A 22998-nucleotide genomic window follows, 5' to 3' on the forward strand; every position below is an offset into this window, starting at 1 on the left:
GTTGTCTTACTCCAAGCTGTATAGGCTCGAAAGCCTACTACCAATTAAGCATATTAGGTGATGTGCATCTCTGTAATGAGAAGGGGTGTGGTCTAATGACATCAACACCCTATATCAGGTGTGCATAATTATTAGGCAACGTCCTTTCCTTTGGCAAAATGGGTCAAAAGAAGGACTTGACAGGCTCAGAAAAGTCAAAAATAGTGAGATATCTTGCAGAGGGATGCAGCAGTCTCAAAATTGCAAAGCTTCTGAAGCGTGATCATCGAACAATCAAGCTTTTTCATTCAAAATAGTCAACAGGGTCGCAAGAAGCGTGTGGAAAAACCAAGGCGCAAAATAACTGCCCATGAACTGAGAAAAGTCAAGCGTGCAGCTGCCAAGATGCCACTTGCCACCAGTTTGGCCATATTTCAGAGCTGCAACATCACTGGAGTGCCCAAAAGCACAAGGCGTTCAATACTCAGAGACATGGCCAAGGTAAGAAAGGCTGAAAGACGACCACCACTGAACAAGACACACAAGCTGAAACGTCAAGACTGGGCCAAGAAATATCTCAAGACTGATTTTTCTAAGGTTTTATGGACTGATGAAATGAGAGTGAGTCTTGATGGGCCAGATGGATGGGCCCGTGGCTGGATTGGTAAAGGGCAGAGGGCTCCAGTCCGACTCAGACGCCAGCAAGGTGGAGGTGGAGTACTGGTTTGGGCTGGTATCATCAAAGATGAGCTTGTGGGGCCTTTTCGGGTTGAGGATGGAGTCAAGCTCAACTCCCAGTCCTACTGCAAGTTCCTGGAAGACACCTTCTTCAAGCAGTGGTACAGGAAGAAGTCTGCATCCTTCAAGAAAAACATGATTTTCATGCAGGACAATGCTCCATCACACGCGTCCAAGTACTCCACAGCGTGGCTGGCAAGAAAGGGTATAAAAGAAGAAAAACTAATGACATGGCCTCCTTGTTCACCTGATCTGAACCCCATTGAGAACCTGTGGTCCATCATCAAATGTGAGATTTACAAGGAGGGAAAACAGTACACCTCTCTGAACAGTGTCTGGGAGGCTGTGGTTGCTGCTGCACGCAATGTTGATGGTGAACAGATCAAAACACTGACAGAATCCATGGATGGCAGGCTTTTGAGTGTCCTTGCAAAGAAAGGTGGCTATATTGGTCGCTGATTTGTTTTTGTTTTGTTTTTGAATGTCAGAAATGTATATTTGTGAATGTGGAGATGTTATATTGGTTTCACTGGTAAAAATAAATAATTGAAATGGGTATATATTTGTTTTTTGCTAAGTTGCCTAATAATTATGCACAGTAATAGTCACCTGCACACACAGATATCCCCCTAAAATAGCTAAAACTAAAAACAAACTAAAAACTACTTCCAAAAACATTCAGCTTTGATATTAATGAGTTTTTTGGGTTCATTGAGAACATGGTTGTTGTTCAATAATAAAATTATTCCTCAAAAATACAACTTGCCTAATAATTCTGCACTCCCTGTATATAAATTTGCTTTTAGTTAATTTTGTGTAGAAGTGCACAAAAGTAAAGTGCAGCATTGAGATTTGCAAATGTTGACAATGGGTTCTTAACTCATCTCACAATTGGGTTATATGTGTATTGAAGACTTATTTGGTATATGCATGTTGACTTTATAAAATGACTATTAAGGCTAGATTAGCAACCTCAAAAGCAGTTAATAATAAAAGGAATAAAAAGAGGCAATAATAAAATTATTAATCAGAGAGATTAATTAGAGGGTCATGTTTAGATATGTGTGACTTAAATTCTTGGTAATACTAAGCGAGCTTTGTCAGGTGCCTCGGGTTGATATGCCCTTTACCCACATCACCTTTAACCCTGACTCTGTAGAGCATGGGTTGAAAAATGCGGTTGTCTGTCTTTAACGGAGGTCACTCTTTGTCCCTTTTTTGTCCAAGCTTATTGAATACCAACACAAAGGCGATCATAAAAGCAGAGTAGTTTTCTTTTGGAATGAGGCTTGCCTGTTTGCTCTCCATAAAAAGGATCCGAATGGGCTTAGGCTTGGTGATGATTCAACTAGATCAGATAACATTGGCTTATTTCCAGTGAGGTGATTACTTAGCATAAATAGAATAGATTGACCATTTCTGGGCAGCGCTCAAGCATACAATTTGAAATCATCAATGAAGAATTCACGCCCTTTCAATCAGACTCTGAAAGTAAGAATTTAATGGGCTAAAGCACAGAGCCAAAACTGAGATTGTGTCAAGGTCTAAAAATCCAGGCGCTGCACTGTATCTAGTCGCTTGACAGGACACCTCTAGTTGCTTCCTGTTAGGCTCCTGGTGTTTTTGGCTACCCAGCAGATACTTACTCCTGCTTTGTTTCCCGAGAGGCTGAAGATGTCATTCTGCTGCTTAACAGACTGCTGGTACACAACATACAAAAAGTATCCGTGAGTCAATATGGAGAAGGGATGTCAAACAAGTGGTCTCACAGTCCCAGCTAGCTTTCCTGTCCCTGGTTTGGTGATGCAGAGCTAAGACAGTAGTGATTTTTTCTTTTTTTGTATTTTAGATCCGGACAAGTCATTAAGATTTTGTAACTAAGCAATAGTAATTTAAAACTGTACAGGTGAAGGGTCCTCAGCATGATAAATAATAACACTAGACTCAGAATGTGGGACAGCTGACAGGTATTACTAAATATCACTTATTGTTCTTAAAACATCTCAGGTTGTTTGTTGTTGGTTTTGTAAATGAATCACTCATTAAATATGAGAACATGACAGATCACCTGTAGTGGCTTATATTCTTTACATTCAAGGACTGGGGAAATCTATATTTTTTTAAATTCATTGCACTGTGCTCTGTGAATATGTCCTCAGGCTGTTAGTACAGAGGTCTGCTGGAACTTCCTCAATCATTCGAGAGCTACCTGGATGTTAGCCTGGAATCATGCATAAGCACTCAGACACATCAACATAATCTTTGCTCATTGCCTTGCACCATCCTCTGGATTTGCCTTACAGTGGGTTTGTCCAGAAAATGAAAATGAAAATCAAGTTTAAGGGTTTTTATTTTTTGCAAAGGCAGGTGTATGTTAGTGTAACTTTTCATTTTAGTCACATACACATATGATGGTTACCACACTTGTCATAGTCATTGTCTTTTCTTCTGGAACTATCCGTTTTGAGAGCTCCCAGTCATCTCACCCTCCCTTTTCCTTGACACCAGGACCTATACTTCCTACTGCTCAGAAGCCAGCACACAGTGACGTTGGTTGGTTTTGTATGGCTGCTGTTCGAGGATTCAGTGACGCCAATTTACAAGGGTGCTATGTGATCCTTTCATTTGCCGGGCTTTTATAGTGAAAGGCCTGGCAGTTAGTGCAGCAGTTTCAATCCTACTTGCTGAGAGACTCCGCTCTATTGAGGCATACAGCCCTGTGTGTTCTCCCAGCTCCCTGCCACAGAGCAGCCACAGGTTTGATGGTTCTGCTTTTTTGCTATGGTTACTTTAGAGTTGAAGTATAAAAAGCAGTGTAAGTGTCAGGCCCTAGAGCTTTGACATGTGGTAAATGAGAGTCTTTGCAGTGTGGATTGGTTACCTAAAGACTAGACAAACCCATTAAATACTTAAGTCAATGGGTCATCCTTTCATCTGTGATTGAAGTTTTGTTTTTGTTTTTTAAATTTCTTTCCTTGTGTGTGGTCATTGAGGGGGAAAAATGGAGCTGGAGTAGGGGCTTATTGGCTTTGTTCTCCATTTGCACTTCAGGCTTTTCTCTGCTTGTGTTTAGATTTGCCACTTAAATTCTAAGAGCCAATAAAATCATCTCTTAACAGGTTTAAACTAAATTCTTTCTAATCTCCTCTATTGGTAAATCTAAAAATAAGTTTTAAAAAGCCTCTTTCCCCACAAATTATACTTTTACTAGACAATTATGGCTTCTTTTACGGCTTAGTCCAGGAAACCAACACGAACATCTCTTCTCACCCCACCAGTCCGATGAACAAATCTTATGCATAAGCCAAAAAAAAGGTCTACTTTCCTCTGTCTTTAGTACAGTTTAAAAAGAAAAACTGCTGAATGTTATTTTTTTTCACTTCACTGTATAGTTTGTTATATAGGAAGATATATTGCCAGATAGCAAATAGAAGGACTTTACTGCGAGTCCATTGATAGGTAGTGTCCTTGAGATCTAGTGTAGGTATAATAGCTCCCTTGTTCCCTCGTAGACACACTGTCTGGACTGTTTCACTTCACTTTAAACTGCTTCATGTGTTAAATTATCCCATAATGCGCTAAATTGGACTCCTCTTGAATTCCCTATTTTTTTCATCAGGTGTTATCACAAGTTTATTTGATGTTTTGCACCATTGGTTCAGTGTTTTTACCCACGCATGTCAAGTTTCCATGCATGTGATCATAAAGGTATATATAACTGACATGTTCATTCCCCATTTATAGACATTTATAGTAACATGTTTAAAGGATGTGCTTACAGCTGTTCCCATGTTTAAGGTCTAGACATGGTATTTAGTGGTTATGTGGAGTAAATGAATCCTACAGGGTCAACAGCCACTAAACATCTACTCAGGGTTCCCTTCTTGCAGGCCAGCTGGTTCCTACTGATGCAGTTGGAGGGCTTGATCCCCCACTATGCACTTTATTTTACCTCCCTGCTCACCCTGTTGCTTTTACCGCCCTCAGAGTGTCGGCTGAGTGTTATTTGAGGCTGGGGAGAGCCAGCTAGATGATGTTGTGTCCAGCAGCAGGGGTGAAAGGGAGAGTTCAAAGTGGCTGTAAACTTCCATTGGACCAGTCCTCACAGTACTTATTGTGGCAGTGCATTTTATTACTACAACGCTGAAGGATTGCGGCTGACTCTTCACCTACATGCAGTGTTATAGGTGTCCTGTCTTTTTTTTTTTTTTCTCTCTGCCTTACTCTTCCCTCAGCTCTTTTTATGGCACATGGCATCCGCTTCAGTTGCTATGCGAGAGACAAGTATGAAGTGGTGTCTTCCACACACTGCACACTGGGGCAATGATATAAGCAAGTGGAGGAAATGAGGTTTCTATTAACAGTGGTGTGAAGTTCAAACTGCTTCTATTGAGCTTCAGGACAGCACCTTCTCGTTCTGTTGCTTAGAAATGGACAACAACATGCAAATTCTCCCTTTTGTATTTTATTTCTCTTTTTTTTTTTTTTTTTAATTATTTTTTGAGGAATTTAATTTCAAATGTCAGCTTTTAGAAGGATTATGTTAAATTTTGTCAAAACGATGGTCAATTGCTCTCTTTGGTTTTTAGCATATGGTTGTGAGGACCTCAGCTCAAATGTTTTCTTCAAAAGTAGAGCAGGTATTTAGGCCATGTTCTGGTTTACATGCGGACAGTTATAGGAAGCATAAATTTGTCTTTGTCTGCTTTTGTTACTGGAAGCTGAGCTGTAGCTGTCTGGCTCTTTAGTTTGTTTGTTGAGCAGGCATGCGAGAGAAATAATTTGCATAACTGTACAGGAGCTCAGAAGCTTGTATTATTCAGTTAATGTGACCACTGTGGTCATCCATATGGCTGCTTCCTGTAAAGCTTAAAAACACTGGTGTAATCACAAATTTTAAAGAGATCAGGCGTAAATTTGATCCGTATTGAAAACTTTATTTTAGGTGTTGTAAAAGCAGCTCAACAATTCATGTAGTAGACCTCCACAAGAAGTTGTTAAAATAAAAATATGCTAGACATGCTGCATCTGGCAGAGTAGAAAATGTTTTGGGAAGAGGTCAGAGTGACACGTGAGGACGTTTGGTTCTTATCCAGAAGAATGCAATTATAAAAAATTGAAAAAAAATTTAATAAACCCGACACTTATGAGCTCTGAGAAGCTAAAAGCATTGTTTTGCAAAAAATAAAAAAACAGAGACCAAACGTTGCTTACTTGAAAAAAAGAAATAATATCGAACCTTCCCTTAGAATCCATTCAGCCATCCGTCCATAAATTTTTGCTTATCCAGTTCTGGGTCCCAGTGGAGTTGGAGCCTCCCCACCTGTCACACAGCGACTGTCCCAGGTGTCAAAGGTTAATTTCTCCTAGAATGAAAAATGAAAAATATTTAAAACCATCTGGATCTTTGATTCAGATCTAACAGAAAGTTGATCAGAAGAGAGCCAGGATCCTGCACATAGCAGACAGGGGTTTTTTATGCATAGATTTTACATAAGTATGAGAGTTCAGGTGTGAGTAAACCTGTGCTCTGTGACTGATTTGGATATCTCTTTATGTGCCCATAAAGTGCCTGACTATTTGTTCCCTTGTGTGTAGTGTAAAGCATATGAAAAAGGCCTTAAAATCAATTGAGCCTTAATTTTTTGCCATGTTTTATATGAAACCTGTGTTCGTTTTGTGATTTTGTGTGTGTGATTTTGAAAATCTTTATCATTTTCTTTTTTCTCTTTCCTTTGTCTTGCCTTCTTCCATCCTTCAGGTGCCTTGCAGGACTGAAGTTCCCGACCTCTGTGCTGAGTTAAATCCTAAATCCTGGTGGGATCACGACTGACCTTTGTTGCTCCGTCATCGGCTCCTGTTTCCCTCCCGCTCTTCCTCCAAACTTCTCTCCTCCCCTTTCTTAAACTCTGTTCCCCTCCTCCTCTGTGTCTGTGTTTCCCGGGCTTATTACTCACTGAAGGGAGCAGCACAGTAGCTGGCAAAGGATGAAGCGGGTCTGCCTGCCAACACCCGACAGAGGATAGAAGCCACAAAAGGACTAGGAAGGGGGGCAAGAGAGGCCAAGAGGGAGAGAGACTGAGAAGAAATCTATCAGAGAGAACCACAACGAAAGTGTGAGAAGCAACAACAATCAAGATGCCTCGCCGGAAAGACAGAAGTTTCATCAGCTAGGAAGGTGCCACTAGCAGATCTGTAACTCTGAACATTTTTTTAAACAAACTTCTAACCTGCACACACAAAAATAAGTTGTGGAGACAGATGCTCCTACCCTCTGGAGTCCTTGTTAACACCTGCTATGCCTCTGTAAAAAGTGTTAGCCATGCCAGCCAAGGGAAAGTACCTGTTGAATGACCAGGAGCTCAGAAATGAGGCACTCTACCGCAAATACTCCTGCATCAGCCAGTATCAGCCGCTGGTACTCCTGCTGGGCCTCTCCATGCTCTGCTGTGCAATTCTCCTTATTCTGTTCTTTGCCCTCCGATTGGTGAGTTTTAACATACACATTTGTTTAAAAGTTACACTGACTGCAAACACTGGAAAGCATTATACCTTTTAAATATGAATCCCAGTCTGTGATTTTTAACGATACAGTGATTATATTCATGACCTCTGAGGCAGAGGAGAGGAGTCATTGGAAATGATCAATAGTTCTTTTGAATTCCTTCATTGGGCTTCAACTGCATAAAATGTATTAATTGGTCTTAAAATGACTTAAGTCAGTTTTTCATATACTAAGATATGGGCACCTGGATTTTATTAATTGTACTTGACATTATAATTTAAATCCTCCAAAATATGATTGCTAGGTTGCACTGTTGAGTCATGAAAATTGGCTCTTTTGCCAAGATTTTACCCAACAGCTGAATCCAGCATGCAGGTTTTCAGCCACACGTGGTGCATTTTGTGTGCAAAGTGTTTCCGGTGTGGCACAGTAGGAATCAAGGAAGTGGAATCCAGTGCAAGTTCCAGTTCAAGTAATTCTTGCAAAGTAGCTTGACTAGATTAGATTAAATCACCAAATATGCTATAAACTTACTGGAACTCAGATTGTTGTTGTTTTTTAAATCAGCCTTACTGATTTGCCTATCTAGGAATAATGCAGTGAGTGTAAGGAATAACTGAATTTCTGAAAATTGGTAGCCTCCATAAACTGTTGTATAACAATTAAATTGAGAAAAAAAAACAAACCCTGACTTTCACAGCATGGTTTCTTATGACAATGGCAGCAAGATGCTACACATAAACAGCAGCTCTTGTAGTCATAAACTCAGTTTTTCTACCTGGCATTTTCCTTTTAATTGATGAAAATATCTTAGAAAAGCAAATTAAAGAAATCACTCATCCAAGACAGTATGCAGTTAACAATTAAGATGCTCTAGATTAAAAAAATCCAGCTTGGTTCAAGTATTGTTTTGAGGCACGTCTTAGAAGATGTTTATTATTTAGTCAAGGAAAGAACCTGCTGAGCCAACATACACAAACACACCTGCAGTTTTCCTGCTTTTTGCCATCACTGTTAGCTTTTATTGCTAGGTGACACAAATTGCTGTTGCAAGTATTGACATGCACCAACGATGAAACATCATTGATGTTTCTTTGAGAGTTATTTTAAAGACCTACAGACCTGTCACATCCTGCTTTAACGATGATAAGTTTTAGTTAGTCTGTGTTTGGGGGAGAGATTTGGCACATTAGGACAGCAGCAGTAGCATGCTGTGTTATGAAGCAGGATGTGGCTGGATGTTCAGTTTGAAACCTTAGGTCACCAGTGAAAATGTGGGAGAAAAAAACAACACTCCTCTATTTTGATAGCTGCTTGAATAAAGCACTGTGGGTACAGATGTAGAGGAGTGTGAATGAGTGAGTGATTGTGTAACTGTTTTGATGTGAAGGAGGATGTATCTGAAGTAGGCATGAATATGGGGAATGCAAATTTCAGTTTCAAGATTATATAAGGTTATACTGTTTTTGTGCAGGAAACGACGTGAAGTGTATGTTGTCTCAGTGTCTCGTTTATCCACAGAGAGATGCGAGGTCAAGGTTGGCTAGAGAGGGCTCAGAAATACTTGCGTTTAGTTACTTTTTTCCTCTGAGGCACGTTCTCTCTGTTAATTGTTTTACCCAGCAGTTAAAACTTGCATAAACTTTGTTGGAGATTTGAATAGAATAAAACAAATCAAGAGAAAACTAAGACATGCAGTAAAATGTTTAAAACAATGCAGCTGTCAGAGTACAGCGACTGCAATTGTGCTTCCTACCGTGACAAGAAAAGACATGTATTCATTGAGTTCTGCTGTTCAGCGGCATGCTGTTGATTTTGGCACGATGGCAGGTAGCTGCTACAGCTTCTGTCACCGTAGCTTATATTGCTTTCTCCTGCTGGAAAAATCATTTTAACCTTCCTTATATTGTGTTGCTGCAGTCTTTTTGGCACACTCCTTTTTTTTTTTTCATGTCTCTCTCAAACATTGGTTCCATCACTCTTGTATCCACTTTACACACACGCACGCTCGCACGTCCATGTTGGTAATATGTAGCTTCTCATTTGGATTTCAAAATATGTAAAATCTATTCACACCTTCAGCAATCCCCTGGCATACCATTACACACTCCTTTTTTTTTCTTTCCTTTCTGCGCATGCAGTTGCCAGGGGTACAGAGGAGTTAAGAGAAAATGTTGGGTTGGAGCTTGTATAACACTGTTATTAAATGCAAAGGAGGGGCACAGCTTAGGGGGTGGCCATCAATGTCAGGCAGTCACTTTCAACTTATGTAACTCTTCTTTAGTCGTGGATATTGGATGATAAATGAAGGAAAAACTAGAGAAAACTGGCATTAAAAGTGCGTCTTCTAACACCTGTCTCGGGTCCTGATTGCCTGGAAGGTTCTTTAAATTTTATCCAAATACAGTGGCCATAGCATGTATAATAACACTCTTAGACCTAAATATGTAACTCCTATAAATGCATTCACTGTAGCCTTGAAACCTGCTTTTGCTGTCTCCATATAGTTGCTTGCAGGTTTTCATTTTTATTAAACTTACTGCAAAACGCCCCTTTTTCGAATGTCAGTGATGATGCTGAATCACAGAAATAAAAGTCAGAATGATCAGTGCAAAGTCCCACAGAACTTGAAACACCCTGGCTAGTTTTGTGTGATTCCCCCCCCCCCTCCTTGGTGTACCACATGTTAAACATTAAAGCCGTATCTGCTCACGTGGATTTCTCTGGAGCTGAAACGAAGTAATTGTGCTTTTGCTGCCGTCAGGAAGGTTTTGTCAAGACTCTCATCTACACGGGGAGCGGAAAATGCTTTAGTTGAGATCTGGCCTTTTCCAGTGCTGCCATGGTAACCAGAAAGATCAACATACAATGCAGAGATGGCCTTCTCCGTTCAGAGATCTATTGACTCTGACTTTGTGCGTCTGTCTCACTCCTGAGCGCTCTTTTAACCCCTTACTTTCTCTTGTGTCCTCCCTCCAACACCTACTCTCTCTCCCAGTTAACGCCAAGGCAATCACACATCATGTGCACACATGGACGAACATGGCTGCTGTTCTCATGCATGTAATTACCTACGCTTTTGATACACAACCATAGACACGAAAACGCTCTTCTTTTCACAAATGCATTCTTTTTTCCCCCCTTTGTGCCAGCTTCTCACTGTGCAGTAACTCAATTAGGAAGATGTTGACCTGGAGGCAACAGCACATGAAGCAGAGACAACTGTGAATAAAAACACGCAGTAATCTCACATAGGCCTTTGTTCTCAGGAGCATTTTATGTTGATTTTTTTTTTTTTACCTTCAGCTTCAACTGCAGTGTACGAGTTCACCAACAATACAAAAAAACAAAAAATATTGAGCTGCTCGTTAAAATATTTTTAAAAAAGTATATAAGTAGACTCTACAGTACATGCAAGCAGGTGAAAATATAGATTTTTCACACAAAATTTACAAATACTTCACAGTATTGGCAAAATCCATAATGTTTGCTTTTCATCTTGTGGGAAATAAAGGTGGTTATTGCAGGAAGTGCTATTATTAGTTGTGCTTCTTCATACTAGATGGCTAACATAGTTCTTCTGCCACTGATACACCTGTGGCCCATGCACAAATGTAGCTACTGACAGCTACTGACCTGAAACTTGCCTTATATTGTGTTTAAATACTAGCAGCTGTCTCTTGTTAAATCTGACTGTAAATACTTGTGATATAACTTTTGTTATACAGCAGTCCTCTGTGGAAAAACCTCTGCTTCAGTTGAGCAAACTTCAGAGATGTTATCTAAACAATATGTTGTAATTTAAACCTGGTTGAGGATAAGGTGTTGATCATCTTCAACCAGGCTTGAAAGACACTGAGCAACCCTGTAAGAGTTTAACAAATTGTGTTTTTATTTTTCTCTCCCTGGCTTCTGTTATAGGGAGCCGACAAACATTATGTCTTTGTGAGTGTGGTGAGCGCCAGCCTGTGTGTGTTCCTAGCTGTGTTTGTGCTGGTGTGTACAGACGTACTCGCACAGCGATGGAGGCGTCTGCTAGGCCTGATTGTATGGGCAACACACCTCACCTTGGGCTACACCTTCATCTTCAGTGGACCTATTGTCTTACCTTGGGACCAGGTAACTTCACTTTACAGCAGAGTTTAAACTGAAGTAATGCAAACTTTTTCCAGAGGCAAAAATCTTGGGAAGCTGTGTAAAATGTACACAAATACTTAAATCATTTAGTCCTGAAAACCATATATTTGCTAGAAAAACTACAAACACAATACACTGAATGGTTGAAATGAAAATTTAAAAATCGATTTTTCCACTTTTTCCTGCTTGTCCAATCGAGAGCTGCAGCTTAGCACAGGCACCATTCACGGGGACCATTCAGACTTACATTTTACCTGCGACCAATATAGAATTGCCACTTTAACTAACTATCTTTCGACTGTGAAAGGAAGCCAGAGTAGTTTTAGAGAACCCCCAGAGGCACCTACACAGAAGTACACAGTGGATTCAAACCCAGGACCTTGGGCTTATTTTAAATTTCAGGGACGAGGTATGTTTCCCACTGTGTTGGATCTTTCCTTCTCCTTTATTTATTTATTTATTTTTTTCATCGAGGTGGTCGGCTCCTCAACACCTGAAGCCCTCCCTTCTGTTGCTGGGTTTCGTAATGTCCCAAACATTATCAGTGGGTAACAGGCCTGGCCTGCAGGCATCGGTTTTATATCTGACTCTCTGCTACAAACCAAGGCTGTTAAGAAATATATGGAAATTTTTTGACAGTCTTTTTCTTGAAAATGTCATAAGTTTAACAACCTTTTCCTGGCATCTTTTATGTTGTTGTGCATTAATGGTGCTCTCATAGATCTTACTTATGTACTGTGTACTGTTAACAACCCATATGGTCCCTGTCCTCTTTAGACCAGTGTGCGTCACTGATGCTTTCCAAAAGTAATTTTCAGACCACAGGGCAGGTTTTCATTTTGCCTCCATCCATCTTAAGTGAACTTATGCCTAGGTTGACTTTACTGGTGTTTGTTTAGAGAGTTATTCTTAGCATAACTGATTTTGAATCTCCATTAGTGGTTGCAGGGACTGTGCAGTGCTGCGTGAGATCAAGAACATCACGGACATTAAATATTAGCTTTTGTTTTTTTTTTGTTTCTGCATGTTGTATATTTCCATTTAGAAGAAAAAAAATTATGAATATTTATACTTTCTAATTCTCACCAAGTTGCTGGTTTGGTTGCGTAAAACTGATTTTTTTTTCTTCTCATAAATCTTCTACAGCTTAGCTGTGAAATGTCTTTTAGCTTTGGATCTGTGACTAAACACCAGATGATGTAATTGTTCCAAAAAGTAGGAATGATTTGAAATGACTCAGTCTTTTCCTATATGTTCCCAGGTGCCTTTATTCCTCTTCATCATCTTCTCTGTATACACAATGCTGCCATTCCAGCTGAAGGACGCTGTAGTGCTGAGCGTCATTTCCTCTCTGTCCCACATTTTGGCCATCACGATACACCTCAGCTTTTACAGCACAGAGACCAGTTACCTTGCCAACCAGGTAAAACCATTTGAATTCTTCTAGTAATTCTAGTTCTTACTGTTTTGTGATGTTAATCAATCTGTGGCTGTTGCTTTAGTGTGAAGAATGTGTTCAGCACTTCAGGTCAATATAATTTGTAGGAAAATGGCAAGTTGCAGTTCATAATTACAAGAACGTAGGAATCCTTCAGGAAACACTGAAAACTTACAGATGTGAATCTCAGTGTGTGATGTGATGGTGTCAAAATATTGTGTTTATTACTGGCCAAGTTAAACACAAAAAAATGGACCAGTAGAAAGCCAAAGCCATTGACGTAGGAACTTGAGTATCATTAATTTGTAATGTCCCGTTCCAGCAGGCACACAGAGGTTCAGATTCATGCCTGCGTCTGTGTGTGTTCGTGCATAGCAAGTGTTTCAACTTGAGCTCTAACATCTGCTGCTGTGCCTCTTTCTCTAGCTGCTGTCCAACCTAGTGGTGTTTCTGTGCGGCAGTGTGGTGGGAGCCTTTCATAAAGTCCTAATGGAGAAAACCCTGAGGCAGACTTTCCAGGACACCCTGAGGTCCCTGCGAATGCGGATGAAGCTCGAGATAGAAAAGAGACAACAGGTAATACAGTGGCTTTCATTGTGTGGCATGCATGCTTTAATATGTGTTGTATGAAAATTTGTTTCTGCAAATAGGTCTGCAGTGCAATGACTGGATAAAGCGTGGCTTGGGTAACGTGGTGCTTTATCATGAGATTTCACAGCTTTTGTCTATATTTTGAACCCTCACCCTCACAGAATGTAAACAAACATTACAGACAAATGAAAATAGCTCATCGTAATCGTTATTGCCGTACTCTTATTATTTTATTGCATTTAATTTCTGAGCTTTGCCTTTGGCTGCCCTTACGTTGACTCTCCCATGAATGTTTTCAATGTGACTACCAAATCCTTCTCAAATTAGATTTTCCTGTGATGCCTTTTAAATTACACGCATCTGTGCTGACTTCTTCTACTTCAGGAGCCTTTTTGCAACAATTTCCCCCTTTTATCATTTGTTTTGACTGTTGCTTAGTAGAGGACATAAAACATGCTGACAGGGAGGCTTCAGTGTTGCCTAGCAGGAAAAAAAAGGAATGATATAGTCGTTAACATTCAAACCTTCTCTTCTTGTTTTGAACTGTGGCTGGGAGGAGAGGGGAAGGGAGGGAGTGGGAGAGAAAAAGAGGAACCAATGACAATCGCACACTGTGTCAATTCCACTGGGAAAAGCCCAGTATGTTCCCCCGTAAAGCTTCTTGGCAGGATGTGAAGGACATCTAAATGATATTCAAACTGTTTGTTTATGCTCCCATGTGAAACCAACATTAATAAAATTGGTTTAATAACAATGTTTATACATGTTAAAATAAGTATTATACTAGGGATCGTTCATATACATTTTCATTCACATGTACACATTATATAAAGAATGACATTTCCAGAAGCACTTTACATACTGTCCTCTGTGCAAAGGTCCCTTTATGAGAGGTTTTTCTTTTTTTCCATTGTGACTAAAAAGCAGGTGATATTGTAGCACAGAGGAGGAAGCATGAGCCCCCCCCCACACACACACACACACACACACACACACACACACACACACACACACACACACACACACACACAAATGCATCTGTAAGGACTAACACATAAAATGCTTTGCCTTAGGTGAGTTCTTAACCCTCATGATCTCTCCCACATTGTTTGTGTTTAAATATTACTACATGTGGATTATTTGTTTTTACTTCGGAGTGGTAGTGACTCAGGAGGTACATCAGAGATCCACTAATCAGACGATCTGTTGTTACTGCTCCGGCTTCTCCTTTCTACATGTCGAGGTGTCCGCAATCCAGATACTGAAACAAACAAACAAATAAAAAACTTCCCATATATTTGTGTGTAGCAGCAAAAGTATAATTATCATGTGTAAGCTTTTTGAGTAATTAAGAAGACACAACTGTATGTTGTCTACTGTTTACACTCATTTAAATGCATGTGTATGTTCTTACTTCTTAATTTCCCTTTAAATTAATTGGAAAAAAAAAAAGCGTGCGTATTTGGACTAAAAAAAATGAGACTCAAAATTTATTTTCATTCTCTCAGGTCCTTGATGTGTTTTGACAGCTTGGAGAGTATCCACAAACCCTCCAGGGAAATAAGTCTTGTGACAACACACTTGGCTTTTCCAAAAAGTCAGAGACATTTCTCACATGTAAACTACTAAAGCACTAAATTTAGACACAAATCAGCTGGTATATAACATACCTTGCATGCCATGAAGTGTGGTAGTGGTATCTCTGTGCCAAGCGAGTGGAAGTTCGCCAGGTCCTGATTAGCTGAAGTAAATAAAAGGGTCCTAAAATAGAGCAATATTGTAGATTATGAAGACAATCAGTGTTGTAGCAATACAATGACTTGAACCATGTGCCAAATGACGACAGGAATGAGTGTGTGTGTGTATGTGTGTATATATATATATATATATATATATATATATATATACATACATGCACGCACGCACGCACGCACGCACGCATCCATCACTGTAATAGTATGCGTATGTATATGGCATAAAAATGTATAAATAGGTCAACTAATTTATTCGTGCACAAAGAACTGCACATCAACTTTTCATTTTAATGCTTTCTGTACAAATATCTTACTCAGATCTCATGATTATTGTCATCACAATTACAAATGTTTGTCCCCTAAGTCAATTAGCAAAAAAGACTAAGTATTCTTGCTCTAGTGTTTTGAAGGATTTTTAAAATGCCAATGAGACGTTTACCTCGCTGACTAAAGGAAATATATTTGAAGCACTTTGCAGTGACTTGTTGAATTAAAATATAACAAGCCTCGTCTCAGCCAGTGTAGTCAGATGATGTAACCTGCCGCCCTTCATATGGTGTGAGAAGGGATTAATCATTTCTTTGGAAGTCAGATTTGTGTCTTAATGAAGCAGTCGAACTTTGAACATTTCTCAGGCCTTAGGGTATTATGGCTCATGCTATACACATATTTCTTCTGCTGTCTCATGTTAATCATGGACTAGATGCAATAGCAGCATGATTTGTATGTGTTTGGTGCCACTGCACCATTTTTAACCCAGTGTGAATATTCTGGTCTCTATATAAACCACTCCTGCTCTGAATGCTACGTAAAAGTTCACAGGTGTGGGGACAGTGCTGAGGAAATAATAGGACTGATACAGACTGGGACTCAAAGTATGATGTGATTACAGACAGAATTAAAGATGGTCACAGGAAAAAAAATGTTTTAATTGGAGCTTTTGCTTCCTGTGTTCTGGTCATCATATTTGTGGATGTCTTCTGTTCTACCCTTTCTGTTTCTGGTAGACCTTTGTTCACTACAGGACCTGACCACTCATGGCTGAATACTGAGTGCAGCAGTCAAATAAGCTTAATTTCCTGACTCTCCTAAATTGCACTTATGTAACTAATTGTGTGTGTGTGTGTGTGTGTGTGTGTGTGTGTGTGTGTGTGTGTGTGTGTGTGTGTGTGTGTGTGTGTGTGTGTGTGTGTGTGTGTGTGTGTGTGTGTGTGTGTCTGTTTGTATTTGCAGGAGAACCTGCTGCAGTCTGTGTTGCCAGTCTACATCTCCATGAAGATGAAACTGGCAATAATGGAGCGCTTGCAAGACTGTAAAGACAAAGAAGAGCAACAACGACTCGTCAAAGATAACAACTTCAAAAGCCTCTATGTCAAGAGGCATGAAAATGTCAGGTACAACCGCAACCATCTTTGGGATCGCAATATTATTTTAAATAATAACCTCGTTGTAGAAGCCTCATTTTAGTCAAAAAATGCACTCATTGTTCTGGCAGCAGATATTGGCTGTCCAATCTGACATTTTGGAAATAAGTGTCTGTGGCCTGAATTTGCTCTGCTTATAATTATTAACACTGACAGATTTCCAGACTAAATAAAAGACTACATTTGTGTAAGCTTAAAATGAATCACTTCAGATGGATTGTGACTCACATCTAGTATGCGTGTCTTGTAAAAGACCCGCGTTTTAAACAGAAGTATTTTATTGTATTTATCACGTTGACTTTGAATTAGAAAGGACTTTAAGTAATTAAAAGAAGTGTATTGTATTTTTAATCTAAATGTAAATCCTCAGGCATCACTTCATAAAACAAACAAGGCAAGAAAAAAGCAGGGGGAAAAAAGCAATTCGAGACAAATTCTCTAAATACTGGAGATTACTATGTCTGTTTTCCGAGCAGTGACCCAAATATAGCTCTGCTTTATGAGGTTTTCATTAATTTAGCAAGTGCTGACTGATATCAGAACAGCCGAAAGCGAAATGATTTTTCTGATACGGAAACAGGACGCCGTTCTCATCTCCCGTCACTAAAAGCATTGCAGGTTTTCCTAAGAGCAAACTGAATACTCCGTAAAGGCAGTTGTTTTTTTTAACAATATTCTGCACGTGGACGCAAAATGAAACTGTAATGGCATTAAACACAACAAAACTAAACTATTTTCTTTTTAAGATGTTTGAAGAAATGCTTGAAGATCTATAGAGGTTTTGAATTTTGCAATCAAAGGTCCATTGTGACATCATCTTTGCTTCCATGTTCATTTAAGGCCACTGCAAAAAGGTGTTAAATGATAGGCCGTGTCATATACAAGTCTCTATAATTACCTGAGTCAGTCCAGTAATTAGCTGTGTTCTCAGTCTCCTGAAACACCTGGCTCACTTCAGTCACGTAGTGGAAGCAGGTGCAGTATCTGTGTTCATCCGCTGGTCACTTACGGCCAGTGTTACTCAGGCCAGGCTTCAACGCTGTCAGTAATCAGCTCCACTCGGTGCATTTGCCTATATGTACACAAGCTATGAATATTTGTGGTTGTTTTTATTAGAGTTTAACAGTTCCAAATAAACTGAACCATGGGTATTCTTGGACATAGTTGATGGCTTCTTTAATAGTTCCCTTCAGTAGTCTTTTCTAAGCCAGATAAAACAAATCACATCATGCTTCGTGCAGGATTAATCACGACTGTTGACATAACCTCTAATATGGTCAGGTGATTGTATTCACTTAGCTGGTGTGAATACAGATATGTTAAGACAATGAATCCATTGCTCTCTTTTTGTTTGAATTCATGCCAAGCTTCTAGTCTTTATTTTGGTGGTGTCGGGGTCTTTGATAGGTCATATAAGATATCAGTGTTCAGCATTTGAACCAAACATGCCTTTAAATCAGGTCTACTGAAGTTTAATGGGTGATAGTACAGATATTTTTGCCCGATCAATCCCGATCAGCACAGCCCATAATGGTCACAATGGATCATAATGGGCTGTGCTGAGAAAAGCTGCTGTTTTGGGGCCAAATTTGAAGGGCTAAAACTGTTTGAGCTTTATGGCCATTAGTATCCTCCAGTCCACTGCACATTGGTTGATTGTTAACAGAGCCTTCAGAAAGTCCTTGTCAGCATCTATTGTTAATTGGTTGAGTGACGAAAGCCACTGTATTGAATGATGAAAGACAGTATTTGTTGTTCTGCCAGTATTTGTTCTTTTTATCAGCCTGGGCATGTGAATCGCAATCACATGGGTTTGGCCCAAAGTAAGCTAAGCCTGGTGGTTTTCTTTAGGAATCTCCTCTTTTAGAATTTAAAGGATTGCTTAATTCAGTGGTTCCCAAACTTTTCTTGCTAGGCCCCCCTTTGTTTTACAAGAAAAATGTTCGCCCCCCCCCCCCTCGCCCCCCCGCACGCGCACGCACACATCCTGCAACCGCACACACCCATATTTTGCTCCATTGCGGTTTATTTCACACCTCAAACATTTAGTAAGCAATTAAGCAAATACAAGTAATCTGCAATAAATTACAGGTAGTAAGGAAATAAACTGCTAACTCTTTTACGCTACGTCCACACCTACACGGGTATTTTTGAAAACGCAGCTGTTTCGTCCACACGTAAACGGTGTTTTGAATCACCGAAAATGGAGATTTTTTTAAAACTCATTTTTTGCGTTTACGTGTGGACGAGGAATACAGAGTTCGTCACACAACGTCAAAGGGATGTGCCTTTTTTCACGTCACACTGTGCGCCATGTTATTGTTTACATGAGATGAATTGCAGAATGGCAGATAGAGACAAAATACCGTTTCTGTTAATCTGACTATCTTCAGATTTTACAGCTTACATATATACAGGCAGTTACTGTCCCTCCATTTAGAAAGGCAGAGGCGTCACGGTGTGATTATTTTAGGTGTAGTTGTTTTTTTTCCCTGTGTAATAATATTCAACATTGCAATCAAATCAAAAAATGCCTCTCTGTGCAAAATGGGTTTAAAAACATAAACAGCTGTGGGATACTGTTTGTCCGTGATTTGAACCGGGGGACAAATCGTAGCAGGATCAGCCTGATATTATTTGTATCCCGCTGTAACTTTACTGTATAAAGAGCTAACATCTCCAAAAGGTCAGGAGTAGTTAGTCATTACAACAAGTGTTTGTGAACTAAAAATCAAGAATGTGGGATTTTATTGTATTTATCACGCTTCACCATATTTTCTAGTCTTTGGCTTAGAATGAAGTTGGTTTGGAAACATATTCAGCTATGCTTCATCTCCTGCTTTGCGTTTCTGTAGGCGCCCCGTGCTAACAATGTCCAAGCGTTTTGTTCCCCCCCCCTTTCCCCCCCTGCCATGGCTGGGGGGGGGCGCACTTTGGGAAGGTCTGGCTTAATTAGTGGGATTCTTGTAGTTTCTACAATCAAAACATCACCAAACAATTAGAATTTTGAGTTATTCAGTCAGGACCACTGTAGTATTAAAAAAAAGTTTGACATCAGATGTGTCATTGATAAAGTCAGAAGCATGTATGCATGTAAACTTTGCCAGCTCTAAAACCTATTTTGTTTGATAAATGCTTGTTGCACATGTTGAATGGGTATTCTTTCATTACATGTGAATATTTCTGTGTTAAATGTTCGTTCACTTAATATCTTTCAGCATTCTGTATGCAGACATTGTCGGTTTCACCCGACTGGCCAGTGACTGTTCTCCCAAGGAGCTGGTCATTATGCTCAATGAACTGTTTGGCAAGTTTGACCAAATTGCCAAGGTGAGTTAAGACATTAAATGAAAATACCTTTTATATCCAAGTGTCGAATGCCCAAAGGTAATAGGTTGCACAAACACAAAACTTCCATTGTTGACAAATCTCAAACACACCAATTTATTTAGCCATGCTAGCAAACATGCTAACATTTCAGCCTTGTGGAAACAAAATAGAGATCATATACTGTACATCAGCGGTCCACGACCCCCAGGCCACGGACCGTGAAATTTATGGTTTTCAGGGTTTTTATTGGTTTTTAGAGTTATTTTTTTAATCGTTTTAATCATTAACTCAGTTTCCCTGGGTCTTTTCCCGTTTATTATGAATAAATCTTCTTTTTTTGGTACTGGTTTTATTTTGTTGTATTTATCCGCGACACCTTAAAGGCCATGAAAATATTGTCGGACATAAACCGGTCAGTGGCACAAAAAAGGTTGGGGAAAGCTGCTGTACATGCTGCAATCTGTCAGATGATTGGCTTAAAACAATCACATAGTAAATCACTTTCTAATCTCATATCACCCTCTTAAAAATATGCAACAGTAAGTATAATTCTTAAAACAGAGTAGTGTGTTTACAACTGAGGCTACAAGTTTCATCATAAACATTCTGTATCTTTGTATATATCATTGTTTGCATTGGTGCTTGTTCACAAATGGCAGTTTAAGATTGAACTCCTCTCTGACAAAGCTTAGAAAGATCGCCCCCTCTGGCAGGAAGAGTTACATGCTCAAGACCAATTAAATGAAGATGCTAGGGGAGCCATGTTTAACCTCATGATAGTGTTTGGCTATACCATACTCCACATTTCCAGTACAAATGGCTGTTTTATGTTCTGAAATATGTTGTTTTTGTGCTTTCTCCAGTATAAGCTTGACCACAGGGGCATTTCTGGGCCCATTTATATTCAACTTGCACTTCAGTATTTGCCTCTTAAAGCACTGTTGGCACTATAGTGAAATAATCTTCATCTCAGAAAATCAGGGTCTGACAGCTGAAAAAGGAAACGCTCACTAATTAAGGTCTGACTAGGCACTTAAGCCCTAATAGGCAAAGCTGTTTTGTGCAAAGTGGCACATTGATTTATTTATTTATTTTGTGAATGACTTATCCGTTTTTCTCATTCTTTAAAGGAAAACGAATGCATGAGAATCAAGATCCTCGGAGATTGCTACTACTGTGTGTCTGGGCTGCCGGTGTCACTGCCTAAACATGCAAAGAACTGTGTCAAAATGGGTCTGGACATGTGTGAAGCCATCAAGTAAGTTTTTCTTATAACAGTCACTTTTAGCTGTTTTTAATGTACAGTTATTTTCAAGATAGATTGTGTAATGTTTAAATAACCAGGATTTATGCATTAATTATTTATGAAGAGTTAATGTAACGTGTCAGTGGAAGGTATATTAAACTGCGTGGAAGGTCTAAGGGGAAGATTTTTACCATACAGATTAAAACACAGAAACGTATGGTAGAGATGCACTGAGACACACACATACATCCTTGCAGTGTTATTGTGTTTGGAATTACTGAAAATATAGAAATAATATTAAAGAATGAAAACAAGTTTTTGTATTTCTGCAAAACTCCTTCAGGCAGGTACGAGAGGCCACAGGAGTGGATATCAACATGAGAGTTGGGGTTCACTCGGGCAACGTGCTCTGTGGTGTGATTGGACTTCGTAAGTGGCAGTTTGATGTATGGTCACATGATGTCACTCTAGCCAATCATATGGAGTCAGGAGGCCTTCCAGGGTAAGGAGCACAACCCTTTTTACCTTTTCTTGTTTCACATTTAATATCAACTCTTAAAGTTGAAGTTACCAGATTCATTTATTTATTTTTTTACATTTGGCCAGACGTGTCCACATAACAGAGGCGACTCTGAAGCACCTAAACAAGGCGTATGAAGTGGAAGAAGGAAACGGTCACCTCAGGGACACCTACTTAAAAGAGCTAAACGTCCGGACCTACCTAGTCATTGATCCACGGGTAAGCTCTAAGTCCATATTCCTAAAAAACACAGTTTGTGAAGGACGGAGAGAAATCTTTAGCATTTCAAATGTCTCCTCATACAGATAACTGCTGTTAGGATTTTGAATTTTACGAATAAAACAATCATATTAATCATGTAAATCATTTTTATATATTTCACTTTGTATTTTACACACTGTGGGGTTTTTAAAAATTGGATGTTGCTTGCCATATGTCAAAGAACAATATGTGTTGATATTTTAACCCAAAATTAATTTTTTAAGCTATATTACACTCACCAAATGCTAGCCACGGTACCCTTTTAAAAAAAGATCTTTTTTTCCCCTTCCCACTATACTTTTGGGTGTTTGTTTCTCACGACCTCAGCAAACGGTTTTTCCTTTTTTCTCCTTGGTGTCTCATCTTAGGTCAGATTTGTCACTATAAAGAATACTGCATAAATGTATTTTTTGTTGCAATTTTCATCTCTTTTTGAGCCGATGGGATGGATTCTTTGAGCTATTAGTACATGATATTCACTATCAAATCTTTGCATGTTCATCTACATCTTAAGTCTTAAGTCATCTACATCTTAAGTCCTCCCAGAACAACCAAAGGGCCCCCAAACCTCGGGTGAATGATGGTCTGAAGATGCGAGCATCTGTGCGTATGACCCGCTACCTTGAATCCTGGGGGGCTGTCAAACCTTTCGCCCACCTGCAGAACCGAGAGGGCTTCACACCAGACACGATTGTCAATGGCAAACCACGTTTCAAGGTAAGGTCGCTGGATTGTACACCATGGTTTATTTACATTATTATCAAGATGACAATGAAAGAGAATAAAGTTGTTGTTTTCTTTGTGGCTTAGAATGGGATTATTGTGAGGTTGACCATGCACACATACATGCTTGGTCAGCATGCGGCAAAGGCAATGAGTGTGTATTACGCGATTTAGCAGAAGGGGATTTTAATGTTATTTCTGAATGTGATAAAGGAAATCAAACATATCAGAAGTCAGAAAAGCTTATTTTTACTTTCAAAGCATTGAATTTTTAAAAAAGCTTTAAGAAATCAAGAGATTTAAAAATTGATTTTACACGTCTTTCATCAAAACTAAGGAATCATTGTCTTGT

The 22998-nt window shown here is 39.4% G+C and overlaps 1 protein-coding gene across 3 annotated transcripts in view; it reads left to right on the top strand.

Annotated features, from left to right (window-relative positions):
• The window catches only part of adcy7 (adenylate cyclase 7), a 65051-nt gene that overhangs the window by 24482 nt on the left and 17571 nt on the right, over window positions 1-22998 (top strand). For all 3 annotated transcript variants that reach the window (XM_084929065.1, XM_084929083.1, XM_084929075.1), the window contains exons 2-11: window positions 6479-7204; window positions 11144-11341; window positions 12621-12782; window positions 13224-13373; window positions 16376-16536; window positions 19785-19896; window positions 21027-21154; window positions 21486-21644; window positions 21749-21881; window positions 22461-22640. In XM_084929065.1, the coding sequence (XP_084785191.1) occupies window positions 7040-7204; window positions 11144-11341; window positions 12621-12782; window positions 13224-13373; window positions 16376-16536; window positions 19785-19896; window positions 21027-21154; window positions 21486-21644; window positions 21749-21881; window positions 22461-22640 (1548 nt within the window). In that variant the 5' untranslated portion in view covers window positions 6479-7039. The remainder of the gene's footprint in view (window positions 1-6478; window positions 7205-11143; window positions 11342-12620; window positions 12783-13223; window positions 13374-16375; window positions 16537-19784; window positions 19897-21026; window positions 21155-21485; window positions 21645-21748; window positions 21882-22460; window positions 22641-22998) is intronic.

This window comes from Perissodus microlepis, chromosome 1 (assembly GCF_051167445.1).
Source record: "Perissodus microlepis isolate ML-2025 ecotype Zambia chromosome 1, ASM5116744v1, whole genome shotgun sequence".
NCBI classification, from domain to species: domain Eukaryota; kingdom Metazoa; phylum Chordata; class Actinopteri; order Cichliformes; family Cichlidae; genus Perissodus; species Perissodus microlepis.